Below are 17775 nucleotides of genomic sequence, written 5' to 3' on the forward strand. Positions count from 1 at the left end.
GGGAGGTTGATGGCCTCACCTGCCATAGGCTGATAAAGGTTGTGATTCTCTTGGTAAAGGTATGGCTCCTTTAAGAAACTTCCCTTTAAAGATAACTGCACTTGGAGTGGGGGAAGACTTTCTGCAACCAGGTGAGCATTAAAGGTTCAGGAGCAGTGGGGAGCTGACAAAGGATGGAAGTTGGAGAGTGGAAAGATGTCCTTTTTGATCTGGCTTTGTGGTGTGTGCATTTATAAAAAATGGTGTTTGGAACTTGGATTGTTCGAGGTCTGTTGTTTGGGAAGGAAATCCAAGATTCTAGGACCATGTGACAGCACATGCCCACAAACAAATGATTAAGCACACATGCACAAACATAAACACAAACTCATGTACCAGCAAACATATATGCACACATCAGCACCCACCCACAAGCATCAGCATACACATGTATCAGCAAACAGACAAGCATCAGTGAAGACACACACACATGCATCAGCACATACAGAAACAAACAGCTCTCTCAGCGCATACACACATGCCTTAGCACACAGGCGAAAACACACATGCATTAACAGGCCACATGCATCAGTGCACATGCATGCACATATTCATCAGCACACACACACACACAAACAAACATGCATCAGCGCACAGACACGCATACTAATGGACATTAGTGCATAAAAACACATTGGGTGGGACTGGAAAATCCCACCCATTGTTGTGGCCAGGAGAGGAGTGGTGCAAGCAAGGTCTTCCTCCCTTTTTCCCACCCCTCAATTGATCATAACAGGGTTTTGTTTTGGAATTTATAAGGATGAATGTGCCAATTCAGTATACATACTTAATTATCCACATGCTGATTGCAAAGAAGTCAGTCAGACAGGCTTTCATGAATCTAAACAATTAAGGAGTTAGTTTTTATTGTGCTAAAAACCCATCCAGGTAAGGATGTTAAAATATAAAAAAGTTAAACACATATCCCAACTGTTGCAATACACACACACACACACACACACATGCGCACACACACAAGTGTACAAAAATACAAGTTACAAAATAGTTAACTTTTTGCCAAATTAAGATTCAACAAGAAAAGGCAAGTAAATAAAGAGTTCACTGATTGTAAATCCTTTGTGCTGTGTCTTCCCCCACTCCACGTGGCTGGGGCAGTCCTTAAATCTGTAGTAAAAGCAGGAAATGCTGGAAAAACTCAGCAGGTCTGGCAGCATCTGTGGACAGAGAAACAGAGTTAATGTTTCGTGTCTGTATGACTCTTCTTCAGTGCTTTTTTTTCCCTCTTGGAAATACTGCTTTGGAACTTGAAGTCTTCTTTAGAATTTCTCTGTCTGCTGTCCACAGTATGATATAAGCAGGTAGGGTTCAAGTTGACTGAGAGAAAGAGGAGAGGCAGACAGCCTTTGGTTGCTTTTAGATGATACTTTTTCAGTTTGCTCCAAAGCAAGCAGGGTTTGTAATAAATGACATTTCAAAATGGTGATCCCAGTCACATCATCTCTCTCTCTCCAGAATGACTGAGTATTCCACAGAAGGTAATGTCTAGCTCATGTCTGGACAGACCTTGGCTATTGTATTATGGTTTCGGTAATTTTTTTTTAATGTCCAAGCCATCACTTCAGATTGACTCATTCTCCCAAGCAATGAACTAGGAAGAAGAATATGAACATTTCCAATGTGTAGCCATTATCTCTAGACTCTCAAGCCTTCAGCCTGATGGAATGTAATGTAGCTATTATAGTGATGCAAATTGTGGCAGCCATTTTAACTTTCCATCCGTCTTTGACGTAATCCTTGACATCAGCAGGTGTGAAATTCCAGAAGAGAGTTGCCGGGACATGTCCTAATTGTAATTCACATTGGGAATTTCTAGGAACTTGACCAAGTTACAGTTACGGATGTTAGGTGACCTCTGGCAGACACCTTAAGCCAGTGTCTTTGTTTTCACAGTTGAAGCTGTCTTTTTTATGAATGAAGTTCCATATGTGAGCCCAGATGAATTTGAAATTTAATATTTGACATCAATATACCTCCGTAACAATATGCATTAGCACACACTGATGCACCAGCATAACAGACACGTGCATGCATGAGGAAAAACACATTCGTCAGCATACACATACAAAAACACATGCATCATCAGTGCACACATGCATCAGCACACTTACATGCATCAGCAAATAAATATATGCATCAGCACACACACATAGATCAGTGCACTATGTATTAGTGCATGTGCACACAAACACATACATCAGCAAAAAAACACACACAAAATACATGTATTGGCATACACTAATGCACCAGCACACACACCCAAACATATGCAACAGCACATACATAAATGCATGCATCGGCACACATACACATTTATGCATACGTGTCCACAAATGCACAGCTTCATAAATGTATATTTTCAAAAACCTGATTAAAAAACTGCAAATCATTTTGTAACTCAGCAGCTCAAAATGGGACTTCACTTCCACACAAGACATTTGCTCCTGATTAGATCCATTTATTATTTAGCAAGTCCTGTTCAGCAGGTAGCGTGCCATTGGCTAGTCATGGCATTGCTATGTTAAAGGAGCAGTTCAGGTTATAATGAAAATCCCTCCTGCTGCATATGTCAGGATTAGGCACTACTTGTGAAATTAGTAACCATCCATCACATTCAAAATGTAAAAATTACACATTTTACATGGGTGATCTGTATAGCGTGAATAAAACTGTTTGTACATTTTCAGATGCTGAAATGCTATATGTCATATCACATTAACAACAGTTTTTTTTATATATATATATATATATGAGTGTCTGTCATGGCTCAATGGTAACACTTTCACCTTTGGCCCAGACAAGGTTATGGGTTCAAACCCTGCTCTGGTGACTTCAGCATGCATTCCAGGTTGACACTCGAGTGCAGCGCTGCAGGATTTCTGCACTGTCGGATGTGGTGTCATTCAGATGAAATGTAAACCATAGCTCTGCCTTTCTTCTCAGATACATGTAAAATATCTTATTGGAAAGTATTTGGCTAATATCTATTCCTTAACCAATACATTGCTACAACAGATTATCTGGTCATTATGTCATTGATATTTGTTGGAGCTTGTTGTATGCAAATTGGCTGCCTTGTTTCCTTCAGTATAACAGTACAGGTTGAGTTATTGGACTGGTAGTCCAATCCCAAGCCAGCTGGTGAGGTTCTAGATAATAATGTGAATGTGGAAGTTATTTTTTAAAATACTTTTGGGAATATGGAGGTATTCGGTAAAGAAGGCTGTGTGTGTGTGTGTAAATGATTTAATTAAGCTGGGGAAAGGTTAATAGAGACAAGTTGTCTGGGAGAGTTGAGAGATAAAAGGGGTAAAGGTGCTAAATGCATGTGTTTGTAACGAGAAGCTATGGTAAAGTGGATTTGTAAGTAAACAGGTTAGGTTTATGAATTTGCATTAAGAGATAAATAGAGACTTGGCTTTTCAGCTGCTAAATTTCAAAGGAGAGTAAGGGGACTTCTACAGCTTGCAAAGGTTTCATTAGTAAGCAAGGGAAGGTTATTTAATTTTATTTGACCCAAAAGGGGAGGCAATAGGAAAACATGAAAGATTTTTATATTTGGAAAAGTTAAGTTAAAAGAGGCATCTGAGAACAATGGAAACTAAGATGAAAGGGAAAAAAATTAAGGAAAGATGTTTAGTTGAGTTGTGTTGGCTGTGTTGCAGGAGATATCCTGGGACCCGCTCTGTGCTGAGAGAAGGTGCAAAGTCTGAAGCAGTCATCAAGAAACCAGGAAAGTCTTTGTTTCAGAAAGCAGTTTGTTTTCTGAACTTCCTTGGACTTCCAGAGCAGAGTGGAAGAGAGTGAGAAGTTGTGTGGTATACCTTTACTAAAGTGACAGCAGTATATGCCTTGGCTAATATTACTGGATTTTTATGGTTAAAAATCTATAAGGGAGCTGTTGCCAAGCAGTTTACTTGTGTGTTCTGACCAAGTGGGTTTTTTGGGGGATGTTTTGTAAGACAGTTTTAACTGTGTAACTTTAATCTTGTGTGCTTAAGTTTTCCTTTCTTCTTGTTAATAAATCTTCTAATTTTTAAAATCCCAAATAAGTTACTGGAATTCTATGCTTCTGGGATCAGTAGGTTTCTCCTCATTTTCTGAATATATATTAAAAAAAAGTTATGATCAGGTTTCTGAATATATATTAAAAAAAAGTTATGATCAGTAAGACAAGTTTCTCTCTGGGATTTGGCTTGCTCAGAGAATAACATCAGCTGTGGTTCTAACAATACATTTATTCACAAAATGTAGCATTACACATGGCTACTTCCTACTTAGCAACCCAATGTTCGAACAGTCTCTCCTTATACCATTTTGAGTACATCAAATAAACAAATTTAACAAATTAGCCAATTGAAAAGAAAGCCAATCAGACCAAATGATAGCCCAGAAGGGGCTAAGAATTAAAGGAACCTTTACCAAATTAAATCAGAATATCATTTTGGGGGCACATGAGGCATTCAAGTGTGTCAGTGGACACAACGTGCTCCCTCTCCAAGGACACCTGCCCATGAAAATGTAGCCATGGAAGAGGAGCACACAGTAAGGCTGGATGACCTCCTCAACCGCCCATTGCCTGGACTTGTTAATGGCCAACTTGGCCAGGATCAGGAGCAGACTTACAAGGAGGTCCTCCTCCCTGCCCACCCCCTTCTACACTGGGTGGCCAAAGATTAGGAGTGTGGAGCTGAAGTGCAGCAAAAACTTAAGGAGCAACTCCCTAAGAAAACTGAAAAGGGAGTGTAATCACCCACAACCCATGTATACATGGAACATGGGCTCCTCAAGGCCGCAGAAAATTCAGGCTACCTGGGAGCCAGTGAAATACCTTATCTACAGTTGCACAGAACTGCTGCATCAAACACCTCTGTCTCTCTTTGTAAGTGTTCTAAATAATTAAATAAACAATGCCTTTCACCTGTGTATCTTAACATTATACTTAACATGCCTTTAACAGTGACTACATTTGAAAAGTACTTCTTGCATGCAAAGCACTTGGAACATCCTGAGGACATGAAAAGTGCTGTATAAATCATGCAATGATAGAGCACAACCAGAGGTCATTCACTCCATTGTCTCTCTTTGAAAGAGTTATCCAATTAGTCCTGCTCTTTCCCCACAGCCCTGCCTTTGTATTTTTTTTTGCTTTTTAATATTTTATCCAATTCCTTTTAGAAAATTGGTACTAAAGCTGATTCCATACTCCTTTCAAGCAGTGCATCACAGATCACAACAATTTATTGTGTATAAAAATGCTTGCTTCCAGTTCTTTGGCCAATTATCTTAAGTCTGTGTCTTCTGGTTACCAACCCTTCTGCCACTGGGAACAGTTTCTTCTTAATCACTCTATCAAAAACATTCACAATTTTCAACACCTCTGTTAAGTATCTTTTTAACCTTCTCTGCTCAAATGAGAATAATTTCAGTTGCTTTAGTCTTTCCTGAAATCCTGCATCCCTGATACCATTCTGGTAAATCACCACTGCAGCCTCTCAAAGGCCATGGCATCCTTCCTAAACGGTAGTGCTCAGAATGGGACACACTGTTGCATCCAGCAGCTAACCAGCATTTTATAAATGCATAGCATAACGTTCTTGCTACTATACTCTATGCCTCTGTAAAGCTTAGAATACTGTATACTTTCTTAACAGCTTTCTTACCTTGTTTTGTCACCTTCAAAGATTTGTGTACATAAACCCCTGGTTTCTCTGTTACTGCACCCCCTTTAAAGTTGTATCATTTAGTTTAGATTGCAAGTTTTCTTCCATTTTTTTCATAATCAATGTCAGAAGCTACTGCATGTATAGCCCCTGACACAACTTAACAATCCTCCTTCAAGGTATGATTCACAGCCTGTGCTGCTCCTAGATAATTCCTTGCAGGCATCCTTACAAGTCACACAGTCCAAGCAATGTGTTTCAGTGCGTGCCATCGTGGAAGCAAATTGCTGCTTCAGCAGCACTAGGAGCAACACTGATGACTGAATTGAATGCAGTGGAGTGTCAGTTAAACATACTTCTTTAAGCTTGCTGCTTAAGTGGTTCACGGGAATATTGCACTGGGCTTTTCAGTATTTGCACCAGGGAAGTGGCTTGTCAACTGCCTGGAAAATGTTAAATGATCATTATTACAAGTGTAGGGTGATTACCTGTTGTTCTTCTCATTCCTATTAATTAAACTAAATTATATAAACTCCCCAACTCTTTAAAGAAATTTTGAGCAATTGACATTTTGTTTCAGGTTCTATGGAAAACTCAATCCCCCCTTACCTTCAAAAATGAGGAAAACATTATCTTTGATTTCTGACAAGCTTTAATGCTGAATATCAATCAGTGGACAGGCAAAGAAAAAAAATCTGATCAGTAAGCTTTATCCTAGGGTTGGTACTGTAACATTTACATCGCTCCCATCACAGATTTCACTAGAGACCATCAAAGTTAGAACACAACATGAAATTCAAAATTGGTTCAGTTTGACTGAAGAAGGGAATTTTTCTTTTTCACATGCACTCTTTTCCTTTGATCTTCCTTCCATTGTCTGAGCACTTGGAAATACAATTATTATGACTCTCTGGGATGTGCTTCTTCTTGTAGCATGTTGGGGTTTTTGCAAGATGTTGGATATATTAATAAAGTTACAAGAGTTTTTTAAAATTCAATTACGGGATGTGGGTGCCGCTGACTAGGACAGCATTTACTGCCCATTCCTAATTGCCCTTGAGAAGGTGGTGGTGAGCTGCCTTCTTGAACCGCTGTAGTCCATGTGGTGTAGGTACACCCACAGTGCTGTTAGGGAGGGAGCTCCAGGATTTTGACCTAGTCACAGTGAACGAACAGCGATATATTTCCAAGTCAGGATGGTGAGTGCCTTGGAGGAAAAATTCCAGGTGGTGGTGTTCCCATCTGTCTGCTTCCCCTGCCCTTCTAGATGGTAGTGGTTGTGTGTTTGGAAGGTGCTGCCTACGGAGGCTTGGGGTTAATGAGTTTGTTTCACAACTAAATGTTGCTGGAGTAATTGCATCAATACCAAATGTGCAGCAACAAAAACAACTTGCATTTATATCGCAAAAAGAATGTAATAAAATTCCCCATGCTGCTTTACAGGAATATTAAGGAACAAAATTGACTCAGAGCTGCATAAGGAGATATTGCTGAAAAAAGAGACATGCTGTCAAAGCTTTTGTCTTGCACTCATCAGGACAGATGCAAGAATACTAAATTTCAAAGGAAGCAACAATTAATGCTTCATGAGAAGAGGGTGCTGATTGGTTGATCCCTTTTCTCATTTAGGATAAATTGTTGCTCCCTTTGAAATTTGGCATTCTTGCATCTGTCCTGATGAGTGCAAGACAAAAGCTTTGACAGCATGTCTCTTTCTTTCAACAATACTCAAGTTCTATACTAGCAACTGCACAAGGAGATATTGTGCTATATGACCAAAAGTTTGGTCAAAGAGGTAGGTTTCAAAGAGCATCTTAAAAGGGGAAAGAGAGGAAGAGAGACAGAGAGGTTTAGGAAAGGAATTCTAGAACTTAGAGTTTAGACAGATGAAGGCACAGCAACCAATATTGGATTGATTAAAAGCAGAAATACTCAAGATGCCAATGTTGGCATAGCACAGAGATCTAGGGGTGATGTAGGGCTGAAGAAGATTACAGAAATAGGAAGGGGCAAGGCCATGGAAAGGTTGGAAAACAAGAATGAGAATTTTATAAATGAGGCATTGCTTGACTAGAGCCAGTGTAAATCAGTGCCCAAAGGGGAGATGGGACTCATGTGAGTTAAGACATGGCAGCAGAGTTTTATCTTACCTCAAGTTTGTGGAGGGTAGAACATTGGAGGCTGTCTAGGAGAGCATTGGAATAATCAAGTCTCGAAGTAACAGAGGCATAGATGAAGGTTTCAGCAGCAAATAAGCTGAGGCGGTAGGGTGGGGCGGGGTGGGGGGCGGAATTGAACAATGCTATGGAAGTGGAAATCGCTTTCTTAATAATGGGGCAAATGTGTGGCAGGAAGCTCATCTCAAGATCAATCAATACACCAAAATTGTAAACAGTCTGATTCAGCCTCAGACAATTGCTAGGGAGAGCAATGGAGTCAATGATGAGGGGACAGAGATTGTGACGGGACAAAAGACAATGTTATCTGTCTTCCCAATATTTAAATGGAAGAAATTTTTGCTAATCCAGTTCTGAATATCAGGCAAGCAGTCTGATAATTAAGAGATGGCGGAGGAGTTGGGAAAGGTGGAGGATAGGTAGAGCTGGGCATTATCAGTGTACACATGAAAACTGACACTTTGGTTTCAGATGATGTCGTTGAGGAGCAGATATGGACGAGAAACAAGAGACCATCAAGGATAGATCCTACGAATGAAACTGGGTGAGTGCACCTGCCCAGCTGGACAAAGGTGAGGTGTTAGAGCAGAATTTCATAGTCAATGCTACCAATAACTCCTTTTGAAGGGAGAGAGAGTTGTAGATGCATTGGAGCTCTTTGCTTAGGGCTTGACAAATGACACATATCATTACTAAAATGCTGATGCCTTGAGTCAAGAAAATCTCCAATAAGAAATACAAAATGCATGGAGTTAATTAGTTGAGAGGTTATAACTATCAGTAAAGTTTAAACAAGCTGGGGCTCTTACTCTAGAAAGGAGAAAACTGGAGGGTGACATTATAGAACTTCTTCAGTTCTGTGGAGGCAGGTCTGACCCCAGCACTGCAATCTCCACCACATGTAGGGCAAGGAGGCAGCTCCCAGATCACCCCCAGCCAGAACAAGGATCAAACTCCACGCTGTTGGCACCAATCTGGTCCACACCAGCCATCCGGCCATGTTATGAACACATTGCTGTGGCCTACTCCTGGATTGGGAACTGGAACCTAGACCTTCTGACTCAGAGGCAGGAACACTACCTAATGCACCACAAGAGCTCCAGCAGCGTAGGTATAGAGGAGGTGTTTCCACTTGTGGGGAGTCCAAAATTAGGAGTCAGAAATATAGGGAAATCACTGGAATTCAGGGAAAACTTCTTCACCCAGAGGAATAGGGTAGATGCCTTTAAGTTGAAGAAAGATATATTCATGAAGGATAAATGAATAAAGGGATGAGCGCCTAGGGTCAGATGAAGGAGGGTGGGAGGAAGTTTGCGTGGAGCACAAGCACCGGCATGGCCCTACTGGGCCGAATGGCCTGTTCCTATACTATGAAAACAATGTAATACTATACAATAACTGGCAAAGTTAAATTGAAATCAAAAATGTATGGCACGAGGAGATTCCTGTTAACACAGGAAGGCTGTCAATCAAATATGTGTTGAACCAGCCAAATGAGGGTCGCGGCTGGAAGCACCCAGGGCCTGACAGTGAATTGGACTTTGGTGTCGCTTCTTGGCACCGAGGAACAGGTTAAACTGTGTTTTCAAGAGAACCCCAATTTGGCAAACCGCACCAACTATGCACACAAACAAATACATTTAAAAGAGGACTCGGTGTGAAAAAAAAATCTCCAAATATACACTGACTGGATTGGAAATACCTTTACACATCTGGTCCTCTTTTAAAATGCACATGACACTGCGCGCTAGAGCAACATGAGCAAGTTAGTGGCATGGAGAGGGGGGAGTGTGTGTCTGCCCTAAAGATGGTGTAAATTAAAAGGAGGGGATTTGAGAGCAATCTGGCTGTGATTGTCCCCTTGTCCTCACTTATCGCCCCACCAGCCTCCGCATTCAAAGGATCATCCTCCGCCATTTCCGCCAACTCCAGCATGATGCCACCACCAAACACATCTTCCCTTCACCCCCCTTGACGGCATTCCGTAGGGATCGTTCCCTCCGGGACACCCTGGTCCACTCCTCCATCACCCCCTACTCCTCAACCCCCACTTAATGCATCTCCCCATGCCCACGCAGAAGATGCAACACCTGCCCCTTCACTTCCTCTCTCCTCACCGTCCAAGGACCCAAACACTCCTTTCAAGTGAAGCAGCATTTCACTTGCATTTCCCCTAACTTAGTCTACTGCATTCGTTGCTCCCAATGCGGTCTCCTCTATATTGGAGAGACCAAACGCAAACTGGGCGACCGTTTTGCGGAAAACCTGCGGTCTGTCCGCAAGAAAGACCCAAACCTCCCTGTCGCTTGCCATTTTAACACTCCACCCTGTTCTCTTGCCAACATGTCTGTCCTTGGCTTGCTGCATTGTTCCAGTGAAGCCCAACGCAAACTGGAGGAACAGCACCTCATCTTCCGACTAGGCACTTTACAGCCCTCTGGGCTGAATATTGAATTCAACAACTTTAGATCTTAAACTCCCCCTCCCCCCATCCCCACCCCGTTTCTTTTCCCCCCCCACCCGCTTTTTTTTCAATAATTTATATAGATTCTTCTTTCCCCACCTATTTCCATTATTTTTAAATCTAAAACTAAAACCTTTAGTCTTTCCACCCCACCCCCACTAGGGCTGTACTTTGAATATCCTGTTTTCCATTCTTAATTAGCACTTTTCTCAGACAAAGACCACCACCTTCAACACCTCTTTGACCCTTTTGTCTCTGACATCTTTTGATTATCTGCTCACACCACACCCTCAATGTGTCACTTCCCCCCCGCCCCCCACCCACCTTAAACCAATTTATATTTCTCCCTTGTTGAAACTATGCTGCAGTTCTGCCGAAGGGCCATGGAGGCTCGAAACGTTGACTGATTTCTTCTCCGCCGATGCTGCCAGACTTGCTGAGTTTTTCCAGGTAATTCTGTTTTTGTTTTGTTTTGTGATTTAATAGTTGACCCTAGCCGGATTACTTCTGCGCACGTTGCCCTGTGATGTCTGGCGACATTATTCCAACGGCTGCTGCTGGTTAATTCACAAAGTTAAAACATACACACAAATACAAAAAAAAAACCCTCAGCCCTGGCCAATCTTCAGCAGGCGATGCAGTTTGCATTGTGGACTCACAGGGCAAATCAGACAAACGCATCCTCCCGACCCATACACAGCAAACTAGCGCTAGTTTGTACTGATCTGTTCACCTGGAAACCGTTCTAACAGCAGATGAGTCAATCACCAGCCCATCCCCTAACTGTGAGCATCCTCTGGTTGAAGCCCAGTGCTGGTGCCAACCACTCTGTATGGATATATATTTAACAACAATAAAAAAACTCAGGCATGAATCGTCCCTGTTGTGCACAGGGTTCTCTCCTGTTAGCGATGCTGTGTAGCGCTCCAGTACAAACAGGGATGAATGTCCTTAATCGTCATGTTTGTCTCTTCCTTCGCTAGAATATGCGTCTCTCATTTATTCTGCAAAAGCATACAATGTGTTGTCCGTCTTTAAAAGGTAAGGTATGTGTTATATAGCCGCTAGCAGTTTCTTTCCTTGATATAACGGCGCCGCGGTTCTGCTCGCTTTCTGGTCGTGCCTTTAATCCCGTGGATACCGTGGATTGGCTCTGTGTCATCTGGGCGGTAAACCTTTTTGATATAATATACACACATGTCGGTTCCCTGTCCGTTGGCCATTGACCTGCATGACGCCCGAGTCAGCTTGGCAAAGTGGACATACGAGTCTCTTAACCCCCTCTCCGTAAACCCAGTGTGAATATTCCCACGGTGAACTCCACTCGCAACACCCCGTGATCTCCAATATCACCCCGTGAGCACCAACACAAAGTGAAATGAACAGGTTGTCTCTAATTCTTCGTCGATAAGTTTCACTGCGTCCACTTTTATTGAATCTTCCACTTGGTGAGTGTCGCTCTCCTGAACCGCCTCCCCCGCCCCTTTTTTTTGTTTTGCACATCCCTCAGTCTGTTTTCAACCGCGGAACCTTTGCCAATCTTAAGCACCCAGCGCCCTCCTTGACCCAGGTAGGCAGGAGGGAATGGTCACTGCAGCAAAGTTGTCTCTCCGCTTGGGTTTTTAATCATCTTAACCTTGGTCTAAATTCCAGATTGGGTTTATGCTCCAAATTTAAAACGAGAACAGACTGGGGTTAGGATAAAACAACTAAAATGGGCAGGGGTGGGGGTGGAGGAGTTTGATTTGCCCTCTCCTTTTCTGAACCCTCCCCCCACCCCCTCTCCACTCCCCACTTTCTGCGGGAAACCAACACTGGTGTAAAATCCCTTCAGAGAGGCGCTCGCTAACGTTAATACGTTGCCTGATCCCGGCCAGGGTGACGCGCAAAACGCAGCCGCATCCTGAAGCCAGAGGCTCCTTTCGTTCTCTCGCTATACTGTACCAGTCTCGACCACTCTTAACATCCCCCCTCCCCCACCAAGCCCGCCCCCCTCCTACCTCCATCATCAGCCCAGGATTCTCTTCTCCTCCATGACATCTCCGGAGAGTCCGCCAGTGATCTGAATCTATTTCTGCAGCAAGCCTTATCTCAACAGACTCTTCTCTTCCCACGAAACCTCCCCCCCCACCTCTTTCCTTTTTTGTTTGATTTTTCAATCTGATGTGTGTGATTTATCCTGCCTCTCAATATACCCTGCTTCTCAAGAAAAAAACTCTCGTACTCCATCCGGCTGGGTCTTTCACGGTTCTTGCAGGGGCAAGCGAGCTAGCGAGAGAGAGAGAGAGAGAGAACCCCCAATACAAATGCAAACATGCATTCTGGAGTTTAATGGCTTTCTGAAGAATCGGTTCGAATTGGTGGTTGCACTCGCAGCTAAAATGGGAAGAGTTAGATCCGATAAATGGAGAGCTTCCCATTCAACACTGGACATGTGTGTTAGTATCGCAAAGAAATAGGCACAGTTTTCCGGTTGTAAGGTAAGGACACCTTATGTATTCTTTGTACATCTTTGGCGGCAGCTCAGGACTAGTTAGTAAATAGAGAGGGAGAGAGAGAGAGAAGCTGCCGAGAAGGATCGGCTTTAATTCTCTTATTCTAGTCTGGCCGGCTCAGTCACCGCTTCTGGGTTATATAGAACGAACTTGTTATTTATACAAAAAAAAAATTATCTGGACATTGAATCCGCGCAGACTTAAACAAGTGAGTTGTTCTGCGCGGGATGGCGGACTGGGAAATGCTAGGACAGGAATGTGTGTGCCGAGGAAGTTGAGATGGAAATGAGCCAGTGTGAGCGTCTCAGCATCCAGCATAACTTGTGCAGAGAGCGGTGTTATGGCGCCGTCTATGTTTAACACGATGGACGCCACGGCTGTTTTTTTTTGTTAGGACATAAACTTATATGAATGTCTTTCACTGGCGACTTTTGCTTCAAATATATACCCATATATAGAGAGATAGGTGCAAGTCTGGCGTGTCCACTGAGCTGAGCGACATGCTTTTTGCAACAGTTGGGTAATATGTGCAGGTCCGCTCAACGCTGGGAAGATATTCATTTTTAAAAAGAACACCTGTTTTTAGTTTAATGCCGTGGGAAAAGTGAAACAATAAAAGGTTGGGGATAATTTTGTGGATTTGAGGTGCCCGGTTTGCAACCTGTGCTCCGGTTTAGCTGGAGGGAGTGAGGGTGTGAATGGTGTGACAGTCTCCGCTCGTTGGCATTTCACTATGGTTTAAAGAGCCTCACACAAGGTGGTGGTGGTGGGGGGGGGGGGGGGGGGGGGGTAGCTCTGCATCAGATCTGCCTGCACCTTTGGGCGCTAAAAAGTGCTGCGTGTAGCAAGGTCCCCAGTTACCTGGAGACCGGGAAGCGCATTCACCACTGGTGTCCTTCACAAACAAGCCTCCGATTTTGTGAGGCATCATTTTAATCAGACGCATTGGAACTTCTGCCAGTCAGTTTAGGGTTAATATGAACCGGCAGAGACAAGCCAGCTCGCGGGGATTTGCAGCAATATCTGCAGATTTATGAAATCCTGAAGTGTTAAAATTGAATTCGTAGACGCGAGCTTTAAAACTCCAGATACATCCCAAAAAGCCGCCGCCTCCTCTCGTTTCAGTTCAGTTTGCAGTCAAAATTGTTGCGATTCAATCAATATTGTCAGGTTTAATTGACAGATGAGCTGTTAATTTAGGTGACTTTCAAAGAATATTATTGGTGACAATCTTGGGAGATGTTTTCTTGAAGGATATTCGCCACGTAGAGAGACTCGCAGGCTTCTCCCAGCAAACGTGCCTTTTGTTTAGCTACAATGATCCAACCTAATCTTAGGACATGTTATCATTGTCCTCAATCCGGCCATCAGTTCGGGTAGAATGCCCAGGGTCTCCCAAGCTTGCTTCCATATTCAACAAAATGCGCATTGTTTACACCTTGTGGGTCCCGCCGGATGACGTGAAGTGTCAATGCAAAGACTTAGAAAAAGGGGGAAAACATAAACTTTGTGTTCACGCATTACAAAGTGCTCTTGCAACCTGGGAATTGCCAAAAGGCGCCCGGGGTTGGGGGGCGGGGGAGGTAAACTTTAAACAGGAAGATTTATCTGGTGGACTGTGTGCAGACCGTGCAAGGTAAACCGTGCGAAAGGGTTCTTAACTCGGCAGACCTCCATGCTAAGTTGTGGGAATTGTAATATGGATTGATTTGTTTAACTTGCTCGCATACACAGCCTATTTTTGCATATTAGGGTCCTTGTACCTCGGTTCTCCGTTTGCACCGTCCAGCTTTATCTTGGGAACAGCGGCACGGTAATACCTTTAAAATAATGCGGACGTGATGGGAATATTTTAAACAGCGGAGGCGGAAAGGAGCAATACGAATGCATAATGTTTTAAAACATCACATTATAGAGCACCTGATTCGGATTTTTTTAAAGGTAATTTAACAAAAACAATTATAAAATACACAAATCAGAAGGAGGATCAGCTGGTAGGAAGGAGCTCGTGGTTGCAATTGGAGGCACCTTTCCTTATCCTGAATTTTGGATCCGGGAATGCCTTATTGTATAGCACGCTGTGTGTTTTCCTTACTGCGGGTTTAGCAGCTCAATGCAGTAAGTAACTCAAAAGAAACAAGTCATACTAACAAATATCTCATCGTTCCTGGCTGCATTATCCAAGGCGGAAGCCCTTTAAAAATCTTTTTCTTTTTTGTCTGGGAGGCAGGGGGTGCTTGGCATCTGGAAAATTAAGTGTTATTTTAGCTGAACTACCTTTTGCAATCCTAGTGACAAACAAGAGAGCGAGATTTGCTCCGATATACACCCTCTGCCTGAAGACTGCAGTCAACAATCCCATCTTCAACCTTAAAATGAATGTTAAATAGTCAGCCTGGCTGTAAAACCAGACCAGACAATCCATACAATGATTACAGTTAAAAAAAACCGCTTCATTAAATATGGTTATTGACCAGCCTGCACTGATTCCTGTATTTCTAACAGTATATGCCCGCTTCCCTTTCCGAGTCTCCCCTCTGATGTTACTCGTGCGTTCGTGCTTTTTCGTGTGAAATTTGATAACGGATTGCCACTCTTCAGATATTTTGAAGCCAAACTAGTCTATAGAGGGTGATGGAGCGATATTGGCTCTCGCTTTCCTCTCTCTATATCTCTTAGCACAGATATTGGGATGATATCCGCGTGGCGGCGGTGTGTTGTCAGCCATCCAGCCAGATGCTTAGCTCAAATTCAAGCCCTCCGTTTCAGATGATATCCCCACTCTATTGAATGGCGAAGTCTTCTCGGAGATTCCGCAAGCACCGGCGGTCGCTGTGAGGGGGCGCCTTATTGTATTGTCTACAATCCTGAGTGTTACTTGTATTTTCATCTCTCCCACCGCCCCCACCCCCCACCCCCCTCCTCTCTCTCTCTCTCTCTCCAGGCCAAATGACATAGGATGAGGGCCCTTGGTGACCTGATGACTTATATGTTTGCAATCCATCTTCTGGCCATGGTTGGATTTAACACTGCCGAGGACCTGTGCTCTAGCTTTGTGAAGGGAGTCATCTACGGATCGTATTCGCTCAATGAGTTATTTCCCCAAAACTTCACCAATTGCACGTGGACCTTGGAAAACCCGGATCCGACCAAATACACCATCTACCTGAAATATTCCAAAAGGGACCAGGTGTGCTCCAACTTCTCCCTATGGGCTTACCAATTCGATCACTATTCGCCTGAGAAGATACGGGACCTACTGACCAACGCCAAATCCGTTGTCCACTTGTGCCAGGCGAGGAGTATGTTTGTGTTTTTGGAATTTGGCAAGAATTTCATCCAGCTACGCCGCCTGGTCCAGCCCGGCTGGCCGGCGGGACAGCCCCGCGGCAGAGGGCCGAGTGGCCGGCCGGCTTTCGAGTTTCTGGTGCTGAACAAGGTGAGCCCCAGCGAGTTCGGCTGCCAGGTGCTGTGCGGCTGGTTAGAGAGCTGTCTGAGAGCCGGGGGCCAAGTTGGAAGAGCCGGGGACCGAGGAAGCGCCAAGGGAGGGTCGGAGGCAGCCGGCTCCTGCGGGGTGCTGGACGCCAAGTGCAATTGCCAGCAGGATGTGATGACGGGCGTGGATGGACTCGACATGGTTCTACCTCTCAATGCAGACACCGAGGGCTGCCTCTCTGCCCGCCTCCACACCACTCACACATGCAACCTCACCGAGGGCAAGCGCACAACCAGGAAAGGTAGGTGTCTTTACATTACCTCAGTGCATTTAAAAAACAGCTTCCAGGAGCCAATCATAAAAACATCATTGGTGTAAATTACTTGCCACTATAATTACTGTACATATACAAATAATGTATATATGTTTTATTAGAGTTAGCACTATATCGTCACATTGTGTCTAATTACTGTATATATACAAATAATGTATATATGCGTTATTAAAGTTAACACTATATAAAGTCACATTGTGTCTAATTACTGTATTTATAAAAAAAATGTATGTATATATGATATTAGAGTTAGCACTATGTAAGGTCACATTATATTTGATCTATGTGGGGTTAGGAATGTTGATCAGATTTGGAATATCCCACAAGGATATGGTGACTGTTCGTTGCTCGATTGCCAGGCATATCCTGAGATGAAAATGCAAGTTTGGTTTCCTAAACTTGTCTGTAGCTTTTATAAGGAGACTTGTGAGGTCATTTTGTTGGTCTCTCGCATCTCATTTGTCTCTTGGGCTGTACGGGTTCATTTACATTACAGAAATCCAGAAATCCCAAACGATTCTCCGAGGCCTCCAAAGATTGAGGGGTGGGGGGGGGGGGGGGGGGGGAGCTTTAAAAAAACACAATATTGCTCACGTTAAACTTGTCAGATAGAAGAAGCGCAGTGACTAGGGCGGTGAGCAGTGGGGTGGAAAGAATTTAAATTTGAGAATACGCCTCTTAGTAAGGACGGTGGGCATTCGATGCAGTTCTCAAGTTTGTATTGTGGTCTGTACAATTGCAAGTTGTCCTTGTGGAAGGGATTGCTGAACTATTAAGATGCATAAATATTTACATATTCAATCATTAGTACAAATAAGGCTTCAGAGGTGAAATTGTTTGAGAGGGAGGAGGTTCACTCCCTGTACTGCTTCATCCCCTTACGACCATTCCCAGGATCAGAGACCAAACAAGCCTCGTCACCTACGTCAGCACTTGGAATTAAGCTCAAGGATGAATACCATATTTCTAACTCATTCTTAGCCCGGCATTTATTTGTGTAGATATGTTGTAACGTTACCTAGTAAACGTTCAGAAACATCAACAATCAACCTGACAGTAAAAAAATAAGGTTCCTCTGCTTTGGGAATATCCCAGAAGACACACACAATGCAGAATTGTGCAAGGTTATGAGCCAGGAGTAATTCACTT

General features: G+C 43.4%; 1 protein-coding gene across 9 annotated transcripts in view; it reads left to right on the forward strand.

Moving 5' to 3' along the window:
* The first annotated feature begins 12711 nt into the window (after positions 1 to 12711).
* adgrb3 (adhesion G protein-coupled receptor B3) overlaps positions 12712 to 17775 on the forward strand; it is a 990062-nt gene continuing 984998 nt past the window's right edge. For 8 of the 9 annotated variants that reach the window (XM_078541844.1, XM_078541846.1, XM_078541847.1 and 5 more), the window contains exons 1-2: positions 12712 to 12841; positions 15801 to 16593. In XM_078541844.1, the coding sequence (XP_078397970.1) occupies positions 15816 to 16593 (778 nt within the window). In that variant the 5' untranslated portion in view covers positions 12712 to 12841; positions 15801 to 15815. Of the gene's footprint in view, positions 12842 to 15800; positions 16594 to 17775 lie in introns of those variants that run through there. The other variant, XM_078541851.1, reaches the window with a different exon arrangement.

The sequence above is a fragment of the Cetorhinus maximus genome, chromosome 5 (genome assembly GCF_964194155.1).
Source record: "Cetorhinus maximus chromosome 5, sCetMax3.hap1.1, whole genome shotgun sequence".
In the NCBI taxonomy this organism is placed as follows: Eukaryota; Metazoa; Chordata; class Chondrichthyes; order Lamniformes; family Cetorhinidae; genus Cetorhinus; species Cetorhinus maximus.